General features: G+C 37.9%; 1 protein-coding gene across 1 annotated transcript in view; it reads left to right on the top strand.

The window, feature by feature from the left end:
• The window catches only part of CCDC148 (coiled-coil domain containing 148), a 197,272-nt gene that overhangs the window by 58,008 nt on the left and 121,337 nt on the right, over window positions 1-17,927 (top strand). The window contains exon 10 of the mRNA XM_040971994.1: window positions 8,807-9,013. Within this exon, the coding sequence (XP_040827928.1) occupies window positions 8,807-9,013 (207 nt within the window). The remainder of the gene's footprint in view (window positions 1-8,806; window positions 9,014-17,927) is intronic.

The raw sequence follows: 17,927 nt of genomic DNA, 5'->3' as shown, positions 1-17,927 counted from the left end.
TTGCATATATTAGTTCACACATCAATGGCTGGTATGGCTGGAGTAGAGCTAATATGATGCTTGGAGCCACAGCTTCTTTTGGGTCTCCTATGTGGATGCAAACCCGAGTACTTGGGCAATCTTCTGCTGTTTTCCCAGGCCATAAGCAGAGAGTTGGCTGGATTGAAAGTGGAGCAGCCAGGACGAGTACCAGTACTCATATGGGATGCTGGCACTTCAGGCCAAAGCTGAGCCTGCTGCACCACTGCACCAGTCTCAATTCTTTTTCCTTTTGTTGAATTATTCTAATAAAGTTAGGTGATATTTCATTGTGCTTTTGATTTAAAATCCCTTAATTACAGGGGTTATCGAACATTCAGGTATTTGTTGGCCATACATACTTCATGCTGTCATTTGTGCCTGTTGAGCCTTTCATCTATTTCTTAATTTGGATTACGATTTTGCTGTTTCAGATTCATAGTTTACAAATATTTTCTTTAATTCTCGTTTGGCCCTTCACTCTGTTGATTGTTTTTCTTATGGTAAAGCTTCTTAGTTTGATATAATCCTCTTTCTAGTTTTGCTTTTGTTGGCAGTACTACTACTGACTTCCCAAAAAACCATTGGGCATGTAATTTTCTTCTAGTGGCTTCATAGTTTCAGGGCTTACGTTTACTTCTTTGGGTTGTTTTTTTGTATACAGTGGGAGATGGGGTAGTTTCAGTTCTTTGCGTATGGATATTCAGTTCTCCCAGAGTCACTTTTTGAGTCTGCCTTTTCTCCAGTATATGTTCTTCAAACCTTTGTGAAGGGAGGCTTTAGGCAAATGGACTAATTTCTAGGACCTCTATTCTGTTCCATTGGTTAGTAGTCTGATTTATGCCAATACCATGTTATTTTAGTTACAAATCTCTGTATTGTATTTTGAAATGTGGTATTGTGATATCTTCAGATTTGGCTTTTTATTTTAAAATATTTTTATTATTTTAATTAAAAATTATTTTCTACAATACATTTTTGAAAGTATAGGGATTCATCTCTTTATTTCTTCCTTCTCCTTCCAGATTTTCCCCATTTTTTAAAAAGATTTATTTTTATTATTTTTTATTGGAAAGGCAGATATACAGTGAGGAGAGACAGAGAGGAAGATCTTCCATCCGATGATTCACTCCCCAAGTGAGCGCAACGGGCCGATACTATGCCAATCCAAAGCCAGGAGCCTCTTCTGGGTCTCCCACGCGGGTGCAGGTTCCCAAAGCTTTGGGCCGTCCTCGACTGCTTTCCCAGGCCACAGGCAGGGAGCTGGAAGGGAAGCGGGGCTGCCGGGATAGAACCAGTGCCCTTATGGGATCCCGGGCGTGCAAGGCGAGGACCTTAACCACTGCGCCACCGCGCCGGGCCCGATTTTCCCCATTTTTGCCATTTTTTTCCGTATTATCACAATAGTGTATAATCCCTTAATATAAGTTACAAATTTAAATTTTTGGACATTTAAATGTATCATGACATGAAAAATACAGTCAAAGGTAGAAAAAAAAAACCAGTATCATATTTTAGAGACACATGTAAAAATTTTATTCAGAGTCCTACTTTTATTTGGAAGTAGAGACACATACTGTATGGTACATATGCTGATCTTCCTTGCATAGCTCATGAATGGATATATATTTGTTTATATATATATATATTATACACATTTACATGATTTCCTGGAATAAATCCCATCAGGTAACTGTGAGTTGTGTCTTTGATACAGAGTTATATGTAATGTACTTGCATTGTGTTGGGAATTTTTATATCTATGTTAATATACTTATATATTATACTTTGTGTCTTGGTTGCCTTATATCAGAAAGAACATATGATATTTTTACTTTATTTCATTTTATGACATAGTTCCATAGGCTCTGGGATCCCCGAACCTCTCCTCAAGCCCTCCCCCCATCTTGATTTCCTCCATATTATTACAGCATTACAGCTATAACCAGTCATAATTCCATCATTGTGGGCATGGACATTGCCGAGTCCAGCATCTTATTGTCCAGATAAATTCAACAGTTTCATTGGGAGACCATCCTTGATCTGAAAGGAGAGCTGGCAAAACATCATCCCCTCCAATGAAAAGCCACAACACAAATTCAACAACAGGAAGAAACATGGAAATTTACAGTATCATGAAGTTAATTGACATGGTACTGAGTGACCAATGAGACTGGCTTGATCAAGATTGCTTTGACTATTTTGGATGATTTTTGCTTCTTTCTTTTTTCCCTAATTTTCAGGAGAATGTCATTAATATTTGCATTGGTCTGTATATAGTTTTTGGATAGTATGGATTTATCTAAATTTTATTTTACTTTAAAATCAGAGAGAGAGTGATCCTCTATTCACTAATTCATTCCCCCAAATGGCTGCAGCCATTCTGAAGCTGGGAAAGCTGGGAGCCAGGAGCTTCTCCTGGGTCTCCCACTTGGGTACAGGATCCCAAGGCTTTGGACTATCCCTCTACAGTTTTCCCAGGTCAATAGGAAGGAGCTAAATGGGAAGCAAAGCAGCTGGGACTCAAACTAGTGTCCATATGTGATATTGGCACAGCAGGTGGGGATTACTATTCTACAACACTGGCACCTGTATGGATAGTTTAATAACTTTAATTCTTTCAACCCATGAATGTGGGAGGTATTTCTGTGTCTCCATTTTATTTTTGTTTTAAAATGTTTCTTTGCCACAGTCTTTTACATTCTTCATTAAGCCAATATTAAGATTTTTTTTCTTGTAATTATTTTTGATTGCTTTCATAGATTTTTTTTCTCAGTGAATCTGTTATTAATTTATAAAAATACTACCAAGTGTTGATTTTGTGTTCTGCAGCTTTACCCAATATAACAATTTTAAGAGTCTCTTGATGGAGTATTTAAATCTTTGTCTATGGAATCAAGTCATCTGCAAAAAGGGACATTTTGACTTCTTTTGCTGTTTGTTTGCTCTTTAACTCTTTTTCTTCTGCTAATGGCTCTGTCTGTGGCTCAGACTTTCACTGATACATAAAATAGGAGCATTGAGAGTGAGCCTTCCTTTATGTTTCCATTTCAGAGGAAATGATGTTACATTTTCCCCATTAAATACGATTTTGGTTGTGGGTTTGACATACATGGCTTTTATTATGGAGACATATTCTTTCTATATAAAATTTGTTTAAGGTCTTTATTATGAATGGGCATTGAATTTTGCAGAATGTTTTTCTACCTTTACTGGAGTGATCATGACTTTTATCCCTCACTCTGTTGATGTGATGTGCAAGATTTATTAATTTTCATATACTGAGTCCCTGTGATAAAAATCTTAGCTGGTAAATGTGAATTGTGGTTTTGATACAAAGTTAGATTCAATGGACTTGCATTTTGTTGGGTATTTTTAGGTTTATGTTAATGAGGGATATTAGTCCACAGCTTTCTTTTTCTGTTGTGTTCTTGTTTGGTTTTGGAATCAAAGTCATTTTGTCTCATAAGATGAGTTTGGAAATGCCACTTCTCTTTCAACTTTCTGGAACACTTTAAGAACTGTTACTACTTATTCTTTTCAGTTCCATAATCTTGGAGCACAGAGGGGATGTTTTCTGCCCTACAAAGTTACCCTATTTCCGGAGTGAGCCACCAGATAGAGGTGGGAGCTCCAGCTCAGCACACTGAGTCTGGCAACTTCACTGGAGTAGGGAGGGAAGGAACACGGAAAAGAGGAAATGTGGACTTCCTGTCCCCACCACATCCCTGGGCTGTCCTCAGAGTCATTGGAGGTTTCCGAATCCACCATAAGACAAAGCACCAGTGAACCACGCGCTGTCATAGCTTCCTCTTGCCTTACTCTGAGGACAGCATTTCCTTGGTGGGCTCTGGCTGTGGGAGTCACCGGTAGTGTGCTGCTTACCTCAGTGCTCTGCAGGGTCTCTGCTCTGTGGGCTCTCCATGGAAAATATTTTTCCAGCTATCTCCAGGGAATGTGGTATTTCCATTTTTGTCCCTCCCTTATATCTTCCTGTGGCTAAAATCAGCATTCCTTCTTCTTCCTATTATTGTCAGTTATTCCTTGTCAGTTTCAGCAGATTCAGCAATGAGGTTTTATTTTTGGGAGACTTTTCATTACTGATTCAATCTCATTACTTCTTATTAGCCTGTTCCAAGTTTCCACATTTTCATGGTTCAGTAAGTTATTTGTATCCAGAAATGATTACATTTCTTCCAGGTATTCGAGTTTATTGACACTTCCTAATAGTCCTTCCTATTCCTGCGGTGTAAGTTGCAATATCTGCATATTCATCTCATTTTGAGTCTTTATTTTTTTCCTGGTCTCGCTAAATATTCATTGATTTTGTTCTTTAAAATCAACTTTCCATTGATCTTTTGAAATTTTTAGTTCCTGTTTCATTTACTTGTGCAGTGTTATTTATTATTTCTTTCATCTTTAAGGTGGGTTTTTTGTTTGCTCTGAGTTTTTTAGATTTAGGAGATGCATTGTTACGTTGTCTATTTGAAGTCTATTTTTATGTAGTTACTGCTATGATTTTCCATCTTTTCTCCTTTTTCAGTATCTCTCTTAGTTTTGGTATGTTGTTTTATATCTTCATTTCTCTCAAGTCATTTTAAAATTTCCCTTTTGATTTCTTAAAAGACCTATTGTTTATTCATAATGTGTTACTCAATCTCCATGTATTTGTATAGTTCCTAGAATTTCATTTGTCATTAACATTTAGTTTTATTCCATTATGATCACAAAAGTGGTTGATATGCTTCAGTGTTTTCGAATTGGTGGAGACTTGCTTTGTGGTCTATCCCAGAGATTGTTCCATGTGCTAATAAAAGGAATGTATACTCTAGTTATTCATTGGAATGCTGTGCTAATGTCTTAGGTCTGTTTAGTCTATGGTGTAGTTTAACTCTGACATTTTTTCTACTCTTTTTAAAATCTGGATGATCTCTGCATTAATGAAAGTGGGTTGTTGAAGTCATTTATTGTGTTGGTTCCTATTTTTCTCTTTAGATCTAATAATGTTTTATTAAACTGAGCAACAGGCATAAAGTGTACATACATGCATCTTGCTTTTTAAAAGATTTATTTGAAATACAGAGTGAGACTCATGCATGTATGCACACACCGACAGAAAGAACAAATGCAAACAAGCACATGAGAGAGATCTACCTACTGGTCTACCTCACTGTTGCTCACAATAGCCAGGGCTAGAGAAGGCAAAAGCTAGGAGCCAGGAACCCAGGTATCCTATATATTCCATGTGGGTAGTAGGAACCCAAGTACCTGAGCCATCACCCACTGCTTTTCAAGCAGATTAACATGGAGCTGGATTGGATGTGGAATAACCAGGACTTGAACCAGTAATCTATCATGGGATGTGGGTGCCCAAAGCACCAGCTTAGCTTATTACACCAAAATGCCTGCCCCATATCTGCTTGTTGAATTAATCCCTGAGTCATTAATAACTTACTTTTTCTGTTCACAGTTGTTCTGTTAAAATCTGTTTTGTCTGATGCAAGTGTAACTTTTCCTTTTTGTGTTTGGTTTCTGTTTATATGCAATATTTTCTCCCATCTTTTTTGCTTTTAGTATGTATGAGTGCCTATTGATGAAGTGTATTTCTGCATGCAGCATTAGTGTTTTCATCTTTTAACTCATTCATCCATTTTGCATCTTTTTTAAGATTTATTATTTTTTTTAAGGAAAGTTAGATTCACAGGGAGAGATGTAGAGACAGAGAGAAAATTATTCCATCTGCTAGTTCATTTCTCAAGTGGCCATAATGCCTGGAACTGAGTTGATCTGAAGCCAAGACCTTCAGCCAGGAGACAGGAGCTAACTCTGGATCTCCCATGCAGGTGCCAGGTCCCAAGGCTTTGGGCCATCCTTCATTGCTTTTCCTAGCCACAAGAAGAGAGCTGGAATGGAAGGTAGCTGTGATACAAGCTGGCACCCATATGAGATCCTGGTACATCTAAGGCGAGAACTTTGGCCACTAGGTTACTGCATTGGGCCCCAGTCTGCATCTTTTAATTGAGGAATTTAGCCTATTTATAGTCAGAGATAATCAGTAGCAAGTAATGATTTAACACTAAGTTAAAACAAGTTCTTTTGTGTATTTTGAATGTACTTTTTCTGTCGGTTTTCTGTATTGCATTTTATAAAGATTTTACTTATTTATTTGCAAGGCAAGGCAATGGAGAGGTAGAGGGAATTTTCCATCTTGTGGTTCACTCCGAAAATGGGTGTAACAGCCAGGCCTGAACCAGGTGGAAGCCATGAGCCAGGAACAACAGCCTGGTCTCCAACACAGGTGGTAGGAGCCCAAGTACTTCTGGCATGACCCAGTGCTTTTGCAGGCACATTAGCAGGAACTTGGATGGAAAGTGGAATAGCTATTGCTCAAATTGGAACTCTGATGGGCAATAGGACGTGAGAAGTTGTGGCATAACCTCTGGGATTACATTATTGGTTTCCTGTCATGGATTTTATCCTGTCATATGTTTTCATAATTGCTGTTGTACTTCATTTGCTTTTACATAGAGGCTTCCCCTAAATATATTTTCAAAGGCTGATCGGTGATGATATATTCCATCAACTTTTGCTTTCTTGCAAATTTTTTGTTTCTCCTTAATTTCTGAAACACAACTTCCCTCAGTAAAATACTCTTCATAGGTAGTCATTTACTTTCAGAATTAGGAATACACTCTTTTATTCCTTCCTGGCCAGTAAGATATCTGCTGAATGTTATCTGTTATTATAATAGTTTGCTTCAAATGTGATTTGGAACTTTGCCCTTGTAAATCTTAGACTTCTTTCTTTAAATTGTGCTTGTGAGAGTTTGACTATGATGTGTTGTAGTTCAGAATCTTTCTGATTATGTCTATTTAGGGCCTTGTGGACTTCTTGTGGGTGGATGTCCATGCCTTTCTGCATATTCTGGAAGTTTCTAACTATTGCATCATTGGATAGGTTCCTAAGCCAGAATTCCTCTTTTTTGCCCTCAAGAATCTTCACAAATTGAACATCTGTTCAATAGTGTTCCAAACTTCTTAGAGGCTGTCTTTATTCTCACTTAATGAGAGAAGGTGTTTTGAACAGATGAAGCAAAACAGAAATAAAATCTATGAGATATAGTTTCTGCTGATCTTTGTTGGTGAAGTGTGTCTCCTGAAGGCAAAAAATAGATGGGTTTTGCTTTTGAATCCAGTCTACTGATCTATGATGTTTGATTGATGAGTTTAATCCATTTACATTCAGGGTTAATATGAATGAGTGGTAATTTGGTTCTGTCATTTTAGCAAAGGGACTCTCCATTGATTTAGTCTTCTGTTGTCATTTTACTGGGATGTTCTTCACATTTGCCTTTGGTTTTGGTGGGTGCTATTCCTTTTCTCTGTCAAGAGAACATCTTTAAGTGCCCTTTGTAGGGCAGGTTTGGAAGAGGCATAATCTTAACTTTTCTTTACTGTGGAAGAATTTTATTTGATTTTCAAAGACAAAGGAAAGTTTTGCTGGTTACGTTTCCTGGGCCCATAATCTATCTGTTCTTCACCCACTATTCCTAGCCAGTAGTAACCACTATTCTGCAGTTGGATCAACTTTGTTTTCAAAAAAGCCTTCACGTGAGAGAGAACATGTGATGTTTGTCTTTCCATATCTGGCTTATTTCACTTAACAATCTCTAGTTTTATCCATTTAGCTGTAAATGTCTGGATTTTACTTTTTAAAAATGGCATTCTATCAGTCATATGTACCACATTTTCTTTGCCTCGTCAGTTATCGGTGGACTTTTGGGTTAATGCCATGTCTTGGCTGTTGTGAGTAGGGCTTCAGGGAAGTAGGCTGCTTTTCTGAATGTCTGACAGATGCTAAACATGCTTTTGGTATTATAGTACAAAGCTAAGCCGTTCATGGCATAGATGTTAGTAGTTTATACCTGGGTTGAGACTGTAGTTGGCTTCATTGTATATTAACCATTTCTTATATATTTGGGGGGGTACCTACCTTATCTTGCTTGTTGCTTCTTTTTCCATGCTGTGAAGGAATTAGATAATGTATCAAATTCAGAGTTGTGGTCTACACTAGCCAACAGAAAACTAATTAGGTAAATGGCTCTGAGCCTGAAAAGCCAACAATTATTTCAAGCGCTCTTCACTCCTGGTCTTCTCTCAAAGCCTCTGGCACCTCTTGTGTCGGAGATCTCCTCGAGCTTCTTCTGTGTATGTGAGGAAATCCTGTTCCTAGGATGCAACTAGCTAAGCATCTCTGCTGCCATGATTTTGTATTTAAATATCCTAATGTCAGTATTTCAGCAGTGAAATGCAAAGCTGATTGCTCAGAATTATTACAATAAAAAAGATTACAATAATCTTTTATATAATTTAGCACGTTGTCAAACAGACTTTGAATGCAGCTGTTAAAATATTAAAACTAAATTATATTAAATTAGAACTAAACAAAACCAGGTTACTTTAAAAGTTGTATGAGTGGAAAATTGCTTTATGCTTAAGGCACCATTGATATTTTTAAGAAAAGGTTATTTTAAAAACCACCTGCTCTGACTCCATCCGATATTGGGAAACTAAGGATTTGGAGATGTGAATTTTGAATCTTGTCTGCAGTCACTAGTTATCCAGGGATTCAGCACTCTGAAGCTAGTTCTTGGTTTCTGATTCCTCTGTTTACTATGAAGATACCTGTCCCAAGTTTTAACAAAATCTTTGGTCAGAATTCATTGTGCTTATTTTTATAACTATGCTGCAAAACAAAGGCTTATTTTGATAGTGTCTATCATTTTTAGGTTGAACATGAGAAATATTATGACCGATATCACTTTGCTCAGGAGCAGCGAAGGATCCTGATGTCAAATTGGCATAAGCATAGGGAAGACTTTATACAGAAGGCTCTGCTGACCCTTGCTGAGGCCTGTGTAGCTTATGAAATGGAAAGCAGCTTGGTGAAAGACAGAAAAAAGCAACAAGAGTTGTGTGCTGATCTGAAAGCCAAGGTAAGATGCTTCACAGAAGATATTTTAATATTTATCTGGGTATTCATTGAAAAATGAATTTCTTCCTTGTTTATATATAACCTAAAAATCAGTTTCCCTACAAAGGTTATCTTGAATAAAGTAGTTTAGACAACTTGAAATTGTCTTTCTTTTCAATCAAAAATAGTCAACAATTTATTTCATTGGCCTTAACCTAAAGTTATTATGACAGGATGTTAATATTGAAGTTTTAATAAAGACATCTGACATCATCTATACATACTGAGCACCAGAGAAAGGTGCTAGCCTCAAATCTAGAACCAATTGTCAAATATCTGACATTGGTACAAAGCTTCTTAGATCTCACACATCAGTGAGCTGTAAGAGGTAAAGACTTGCAAGTGGAAAAAAGTTTTGCATGGAGATGTGTTGGGGCATATTGCTAGACTATGTGCAAGTGAGTGCTCAGCAAAACGTAGTTAAGTAAATGAATTTTTCTTCTTCCTTAGACTCAATAAAGGTGACTAGAGGATGGTTTGGAAAAATTTGTGGGTAGCCCACAGGGAATAGAGAGGAGCTGCCTCCATGGCAGGTCTGCAACTTAGAACAGCTGCTATGTTGCGAGCAACTGAATCTTTCAGACCTGTCACAGGTGTCTAAGCGCTAGAGGCTTGATGTAGATCTGGTCTCCCTAGGAGTGTTGGCAGAGGCCACTGAAAACAAATTGTATTGATATAATATCTGTGTGTGTGTCTCTGTGTGTTTGTGTATAAATGTATATATTTGTGGAAAACACACATCTTGATTTATTGACAAATAATGTAGTGTAAGATTGATGGTAGAATAAGACATTTTGGTGGGGTTTTTTTATGTAGAAAAAGTATCTTGGTAAGCAAAATGTGATATCAGTAATTAGCATTTAAAAACACAATGTCTGTTTGAAAACATTAGTGGGAAAAATGCCCTCTCTGCATTTCTTTCTTTTTTTTTTTTCTTTAATTGTTTCCATTGCATGAGCATGGAACCTAATGGGAATAGAAGCTACATCAAAGTTGATCTACTTAGAGTTAATTCATGTTTCATATCCATCTTCAAGTTGACCACAAACCCAGGGTCAGGGGCTATGACATGTCCTCATACTGTATTCCTGTTCTGTGCTTACTCAATTTGCACGCATTATCATTAGCTCTTGAGCTATGCTGCTAAATTTTCTGTGTATTGTATTGCATTAAGTTAAACCTACATGCAGTTAATAGTACAATATGCTATTGGGATGACGCTTTGGTGATTACCTCCAAGTGAACACCACCGAGACTAAGATATAGAACATTGCCTGCAACGCAGGAAGCTTCCTCATGGATCTTCTCAGTATACACTACCCCCAACCTATAATAACTCTTCCGAATTCATCACTTTAGATGAACTTTTTCTATACAGAACTTCAAGCAGAGCAAGTTATAAGTGTATGCTCTTTTGTATTTCTTGCATTCATTGTACCTGTTTCATCCTTGTTGCATGTTATTTATCATTTGGTTTTTATATAATATTTGATTATAATATATACCACATATACCACAATACATGTGTATGGTTTCCTGTTGATGACTACTTGATTGATCTCAGACTTGCTATCATGATGTAATGGTGATGATGCTGTGAAAATTTACGAACTTGTCTACCAATTTCTGTTGAATAGTTAAAACAGAATACTGGGTTATGAAGATTCAAGTGCTTTTAACATTTGTAAACACAGAAATATTTTTCCAAAGGGTCGTGCAAGCTTAAAAGCAGTTTCAATTGCTTCACATCTTTACCAACTGTGGAACTGCCAATATTTAATTTTATTTTGGTGACCTGAGTATTGGTATTTTATTACAGTTTTAGTTTATATTTAAATATGCCATGCACATTTTCACATGTTCATTATCCATTTGAATATCTTTAAAATGTACACAAACTCTGGCTCTGCCTGTGGCAGTTCTTCTGAGGAAATTCTTGCCCTTTTCCTAAGAGAAGAGGGATTTTCTGTTTCCTTCCTCCAGCTGCAGGGGGTCTTCAGTTGTGCTCCAATAGCTCTTGTTGCTTTTCTTCAGCAGATAGAGGCTCTTGTTGCTATCTCAAAGATCTGAGCATCCATAGAAAGACTTCTCTTCCTACACTTACCATGCTCTTTCTCTTAGCACCTCAAGAGGTCTGTGGAGGAAATCTATGAGTGCGAAAGTCACTTTCAATCTGTGGCTCCCATGGGTTTTATACCCCTAAGTTCTTATAAATTGTTACAGTAATAGGAATCAATAAATTAGAATGACTTGCACAAAGCTTCAGCTGTCATCTTTCCATTCACTTTGTTAGTGACCTTGCCTTCCCAGGTGTTCTGCCACAGGTAAGCTAGTCTTCATATTGTATCTTTAAAAAATTATTATTTTATTATTTTCATTTTCTGATAGTTTCATAGGCCATGGGATTTTCGTTCCTTCCTTCCCAAACTCCCTACCCCTGCTTATTGAGTTCCACTATATTATTACTGTAGTATATAGTTCTTCATAGACAGTCATATGTCCATCATTGCAGGCATGGACAACGGCAGAGAGTCCAGCATCCTATTGTTAAGATATAGTTAACAGTTTCATTGCGAGTCCAACTTTGCTCTGGAAAAAGAGATGCAAACTGCATTGTATCTTTATATCTGGATATGATAGTATCCATGACACAGTTACTATACATCCCCTAAAATGAAGACCCACAATAGAAAATCAACAGAAGAAAGAAGAAATTAACAATGTCATGGAGTTAAATAACATGCTGCTGAATGACTAATGTGTCACTGAAGAAATAAGAAAATCAAGAATCTTCTTGAAGAAAATAATGCTGCTGTATGATCTATGAGTCAATGTAGAGTTTAATGAGAGAAGGTGTTTTGAACAGATGAAGCAAAAAAAATCTATGAGATATAGTTTCTACTGATCTTTGTTGGTGAGATGTGTCTACTGTAGGTAATAAATAGATGGGTTTTGTTTTTTTAATCCAGTCTACTAATCTACAATGTTTAATTGATGAATTTAATCCATTTACATTCAGGGTTATGAATGTATTTATATGAATGGGTAATAATTTGGTCCTCTCATTTTAGTAATGGGTTGTTAATTGATTAAGTCTTCTGTTGTCATTTTACTGGGATGTTCTTCACATTTGCCTTTGGTTTTGGTGGGTGCTATTCCTTCTCTCTGTCAAGAGAACACCTTTAAGTGTCCTTTGTAGGGCAGGTTTGGAAGAGGCATATTCTTTTAACTTTTCTTTACTGTAGAAGAATTTTATTTGATTTTCAAAGACAAAGGAAAGCTTTGCTGGGTATGTTCTTCTGTGCTAACAATGTTTTGCTTTTAAAATCTGGAATATGTCACTTCATTCTTTACTGGCCTGTAGATTTTCCTGTGAGAGATCTCCTGTAAGTTTAATTGGCATTATTTTATGTCTATTGTTTTTTCTTCACATGCACATTTAAGAATCTTTTCCTTATGTTCAATTGAAGAGAGCTTGATTATCATGTATCGTGGTGAAGATTGCTTTTGGTCAACCTTGTTGGGAGTTCTGTGTTCCTCCTGGATGTTGCTTCCCAATTCTTTCTCTAGATTAGGGAAATTTTCCCTTATTGTTTCATATACCTATTTTAGTTTGACCCAGCTCTGCTTCCAGCTTTTTGTTTGCTTCCCCCTGGTGACAGGAAATATCTTCCAATTCTGAGATTCTTTCTTCTGCCTCCTTCATTTTATTTTGGAGACTCTTCACTGCACTTTTAGTTTGCTCCACTGTATTGTTAATTTTTGATTTATCAGCCTTCATTTGATTCATTTCCAGTGTGACATACTCATTAAATTTCTTGAACTCCTGTACTACATGCTTCTCTTTGTTGATAAGAAGCTTTATAAGAAGTGTTTTCAATTTTGTATCCCCCATTTTCTTGATGTCTTCCTCAGTGAACTCTGAGGTTGGCAAAGGCTTTTATTCCTTTGCAGGGGAGTCTTCAGTAATATAAATTGTGCCTCTGTCTCTTCTTTTGCTCTTGGTCATTGTACTTCTGGTTAGCAGATTCTTTTCCTTGGGGAAGTTTTCTAAGCTCTATCACCAACATCTCTTCAATTCGTTTTTACTTATTGCAGTTGGTACACAGCTCTTTGTTTGTAGTCAGTTGTGCCACTCCCTCCAGCAAGTTCCAGGTGTGGATTCTTACGTTAGATTTTCATCATGGTCTCAGTAGCCCCAGCTCCTGGCTCACTACTCTCCATCTCCTGTGATCCCATGCTGAAGCTGTATTGTTGTCTGTACAACTTTTCTCCCACTTCAGTTGGAGCACGTGCCAGGACTAGGGAGACACCAGGTGTCCTGTCTAGTAGGTTGTTGTTGGTACTGATCTTGCCAGAACCTATTGGCCGTTAGGTCTGAGGACCACCGGACCTATTTTGACCCATATGATGCCATATGCAGTATTATTTTTCTGTGGAACCAGTGCAGTGCACTGAGCTCAGTGAGTTCTTTCTAGCTCACCACATGCACAGCTCACTGTTGTCTCTGCTGTTTCAATGCCTTTTCCACACTGTACAAAATGGCACTTAATGTACTACTACTAGAGTTCTTGATCTGCTGGCTGTCAAGTCTGAGGGCTACCCAGACTTGTCTTGGTTGAAACCTGTAGAATGCTACGTTGTTGTAGTTCGCTGAGTGAGAAATGAGATCACTACCAGCTCATTGAATGCTCAGTCTTGTCTATAGCTTTTTCGCTCTAGAAAAAATGGCACCTGATTCAGCTCTAGGGGGCTGAATGGACTGTGAAATCCACCCTGTTCCTGCATTGCCCATCTAGGACCTGCTGCTCTGTCTCTGCTCCTGGTCAAACAGACCAGCAGGATGGGCAATTCCTTGTCTGAGTTCATCTCCTGACCTGGTCAACATCCCTTCCCCTCCTTGTTGCTCTTGGAGTTCTGCCTGCTAGTGCAAATTAGATCACCCTTTGCTGATTGCCACCTGTGTATTGGTCACTGCAGCACCACACCATTGTGTCTGCTTCTTTCCCATGTCTGTCAGTCTCTAGGTGCTGCTCTGCTGTTGTTCTGTCTTCTCCTATTTCCTGGAGTGTGCCCTCTGCTTCACACTGGCTAGTGTTTCTCCATCTGTTTAAATGTGTCCTAACCCTGTCTCCCTATCTTGATTGTCTTGACATTGTATTTTTTATATCTGACTTTCCTTAAGTTTTAGGTACCTGTATTGCCCCCATGACTTCTGCTTTCTGACAAGTCTAAGTGAAGCGCTACTACAGAGGTGATTTGGTGTTGTTTGCAGTTTAAAAAGTGGAAGCAACATTCTTTTAAACTTTCTATCCTTTAGTGGATATACTGATGAGATATTCTCATCAATGTTTTAGATGCCTCAATCAAAGAAATCATTGGCTAGTGACAGAGGGTCGTTGTCAAAGGTGTCCCATTTAAAACTTTTCTGAACATTAAGATTCCTGCCATTGATGAGGTAACCCCAAAATCAGTGAGGTATAGCAACAATGAGTGGGAATCTGGCAAATGAAAATGCTGGTCAAAGGAACATTTACATAAGCCACATCATAGGCAAGTTTTGGTAGTAGCCCACCTAATCATCACCACAGAAAAACCTGCCGTTTACTTTATACAGTGTCAGTCACCAGTCAAATGAGAACATGAGTTTCCTGTCTCTCCTACGTCTCCTTCCATTTTCTCTCCACAACCTGGAACGCTGATGGCATAAGCATGTAGTGGTTGAGAGGAAATGGTATGAAGAGGGAATAGTTGATTAATCCCTTGAAACAAACCACTTGGACTTTGAATCTTGCCTGTGTGTTTACTGACTCAAAAGTTACCAATGAGTCTGTCTGTAACCAGTAGTAGACCATGAACTCTGTTTCCATGTGACAGGAGAATATTTGAATGGGGAATAAAGGAATGCTGCATTTTTTCCTATACACTATACTGTTTGGTGTAGAAGGCACACTCTACTGACTTCTCCTATACATCCAGCATTCCAACAGATGCTTTTTATATTACAATATCAATCTCTGTTGCCATGCACAGAGGTGGCAGCTGACAAAACACCTACTAGAATCAAAGATGTGCCTCGAGATACAGCACTGATATGGAGTCTCTTCAGAGGCATGGCTACAAGAAACCTAGCCATGGTTTGCATGTCATTTGGGTAGACCCTCCTTAAATGCTAGAAGCTTGATCTCCAGGGTGGACAAATGAACCCTTAAGGCAGTTTCCAGAACAATAATTAGGTAAAGGGAGCACTATCTTTAAAGGTATCTGATGATAATATCTTGAAGCAAGTGAGCCCTCTTTAGATTAGTTTGCTGTAAAGTAAGGCCTAACCTTTCCTCTGCACACAATCGGCTTCCTTTCCATTTCTCCTCCATGCTTTGATATAGCCAGAGGATCTTGGTACCTTGCTACTTGAGTCTTCCAGCCAACAGAATCAAGAGCCAAATAGGCCTTTTTACTTTGTAAATTATCCAGCCTCAGTATTTTCTTACAGCGACAGAAAGGAGACAAGGGGTGAATAAGTATCTCTGAACTTGCAAGGATTAAATCACTGAAGAATACATGTGGAGTAAAAATAAAGAACTGTGACAAAATGGATTCTGTATTGAGAAGGTGTTATTGGGATTTTTGTTTCTGATGAAGGACTGAGGCTTAATGGATTACAGCTGGAGCTAAAAATACATATCATAAGAGGAAAGGGTCAGTCAATAAATTCCAGGTATTTAAGATGTTAAATTATACATATGATTTTTTTTATCTGGAAGCAACTTGGATATTTATTTCTACCCTTCACTTTATAAATTTGAAAGCTAAATCCTGGATGATGAAGTGGCTTGCCTAAGGTTCACAGCAGCTAATTCAATTTGAAATCTGGTATTATCTTATTCCACACATGTTTGCATATAAGAATCCTGTCACATAATAGACACTATTTATTATATTGTAGGTCCTAGTAGCTGTATATTAGATCCATAGAGTGTGAAAAGTATTGCTTCTTTGCATCATAAATTTGGCCTTTCTGTAACGAATACATTAGGAATAATAAACATTAATTAAACATTTAACCATAATTTTACTTTCAGCCTTTGAATTTAAAAAGGCTTTTGGGTGATCATTTAGATGATTTGTGTCTTTTGAGAAAGGTATTAGAGGAATTTTTAAAAAATGCACATAGTTTCTCTCTTTTTTATGTTGGTTTCCTGTCGGTAGCTATTGCTGTTATAGAGTAATGTAGGCCTCACACTAAGTACAAGAGAAACACTATCATCATGGCCTCACAAAACCTACTCTTTGTTCCCTACCTTTTCCCAGACTATAGCTATTCCTCAGTGTCCAATCTTAAACTCTGATTCCTCATTTCTTTGAATAGTCATGTTTCTTCAACATGAGCAGAGAACCTTATTCCCAAAGCTATCTCCTAGTTGGCTTCTTGGTTCCCATGCTGGATGTGTGAAAGCTTCTAGGGAAATGTCCACATCATGTTCGATATGCATAATGACCAATACATCAAACATCATCAAACCTCACTTTGGGTGCCAGGATGTTGTGGTACCATTGGCTAAGCCACCAATGTAAGTTGTTTTGCTTCCAAGTTACCTGCCTGTTAATACACCTGGGAAGGCAGGGAAAGGTGGCTCAAGTAATTGGGCTCCTGTCACCCATGTGGATGACAGGAGTTCCAGATGGAGTTCCAGACTTCTGTCTTTGCCCTGTCCTAGCCCTGCCATTGTGGCCATTTGGGGAATGAACTAATATATGGAAGATTTTTCTGTCTCCCCCCTTTTCATTCTACCTTTCAAATAAATATGTAAATCTTTTTAAATCCTCATTTCTAATCCCATGAATGAACATGGAATTATCTCATAGTTCATATTTGGAATAAACATTTTTTAAAGAATCATTACCTGGACTATTGGTGCTACACCAGTCTTTAGTTTTCCCATTTTTCCTATGGTTTTTCTGGCCCTCAATTGCCTTGCCAACGACTAAAACCCTCATCCCTACACTCACAGGAAACACATCATTTTCTGCTTTATAAAGACAATGCATCTTTGAGGAGTGGAAAACATCCTGAATTCCTTTCTCCCTTAACCTCTGTTCTGTCTCTTGCAGAGAAATAGTGTGAGATGTCCGTCCCCTGCATATGAAAGTCCAGTCCTGCTCTCTAGTGTTTAGAACTGACCCATTTAATTACAGTAGAAATTTGATTATACTGTTTTTCTCCTTTCCTGACCTTGGTCTCCATTATGCTTTGTAATGTTTTTCACCTGTCAACCCCTTTGAATCTCCTATCTCTGTCTTTCCATTGAAAATAAATATTTTGAAAGATTAATCTACAGTACTGTTTTTAGGTCTTCTTGACTTCTCCATTCCATTACAATTCTCTGTTTCTCCAGAGACACCCAGTACTTCCATGATACTTCATTCAGTCAGTGGTGTTGATCCTGTTTCTTTAGTAAATTTCCATGTTATCTGTCTGTTGATACATCTACTTTTAAAGGAATTTTGAATAATCTTATTTATTTGAAAGGCAAAGTTACAGAAAGAGTGAGAGTGACACAAGAGAGAAATCATCTATCTGCTCATTCACTCCCTAAATGACTGCAATTACAAGAGCTGGGCTAGGCTGAAGACAGGAACCAGAAACTCCATCTGAGTCTTTGCATGTGGGTCAGGGACAAATAAGCAGTTGGGCTGTCCTCTGCTACTTTCTCAGGCACATTAGCAGGGAGCTGGAATGGAAGTGGAAGGATTCAAACCAATGTCCATATAGGATGCCAGTCCTACAGATGGTTTGACATACCATGTCAGAGCATTGGTCTCTGATCATTTCAGTTTTTGACATTGCTTATGCCCTCAGACTCTTTAAGTGGCTC

This window comes from Ochotona curzoniae, unplaced genomic scaffold, assembly GCF_017591425.1.
Source record: "Ochotona curzoniae isolate NIBS_2020 unplaced genomic scaffold, NIBS_Ocur_1.0 contig_2210, whole genome shotgun sequence".
Classification (NCBI taxonomy): domain Eukaryota; kingdom Metazoa; phylum Chordata; class Mammalia; order Lagomorpha; family Ochotonidae; genus Ochotona; species Ochotona curzoniae.
This window is presented reverse-complemented; position numbering and strand designations above follow the sequence as displayed.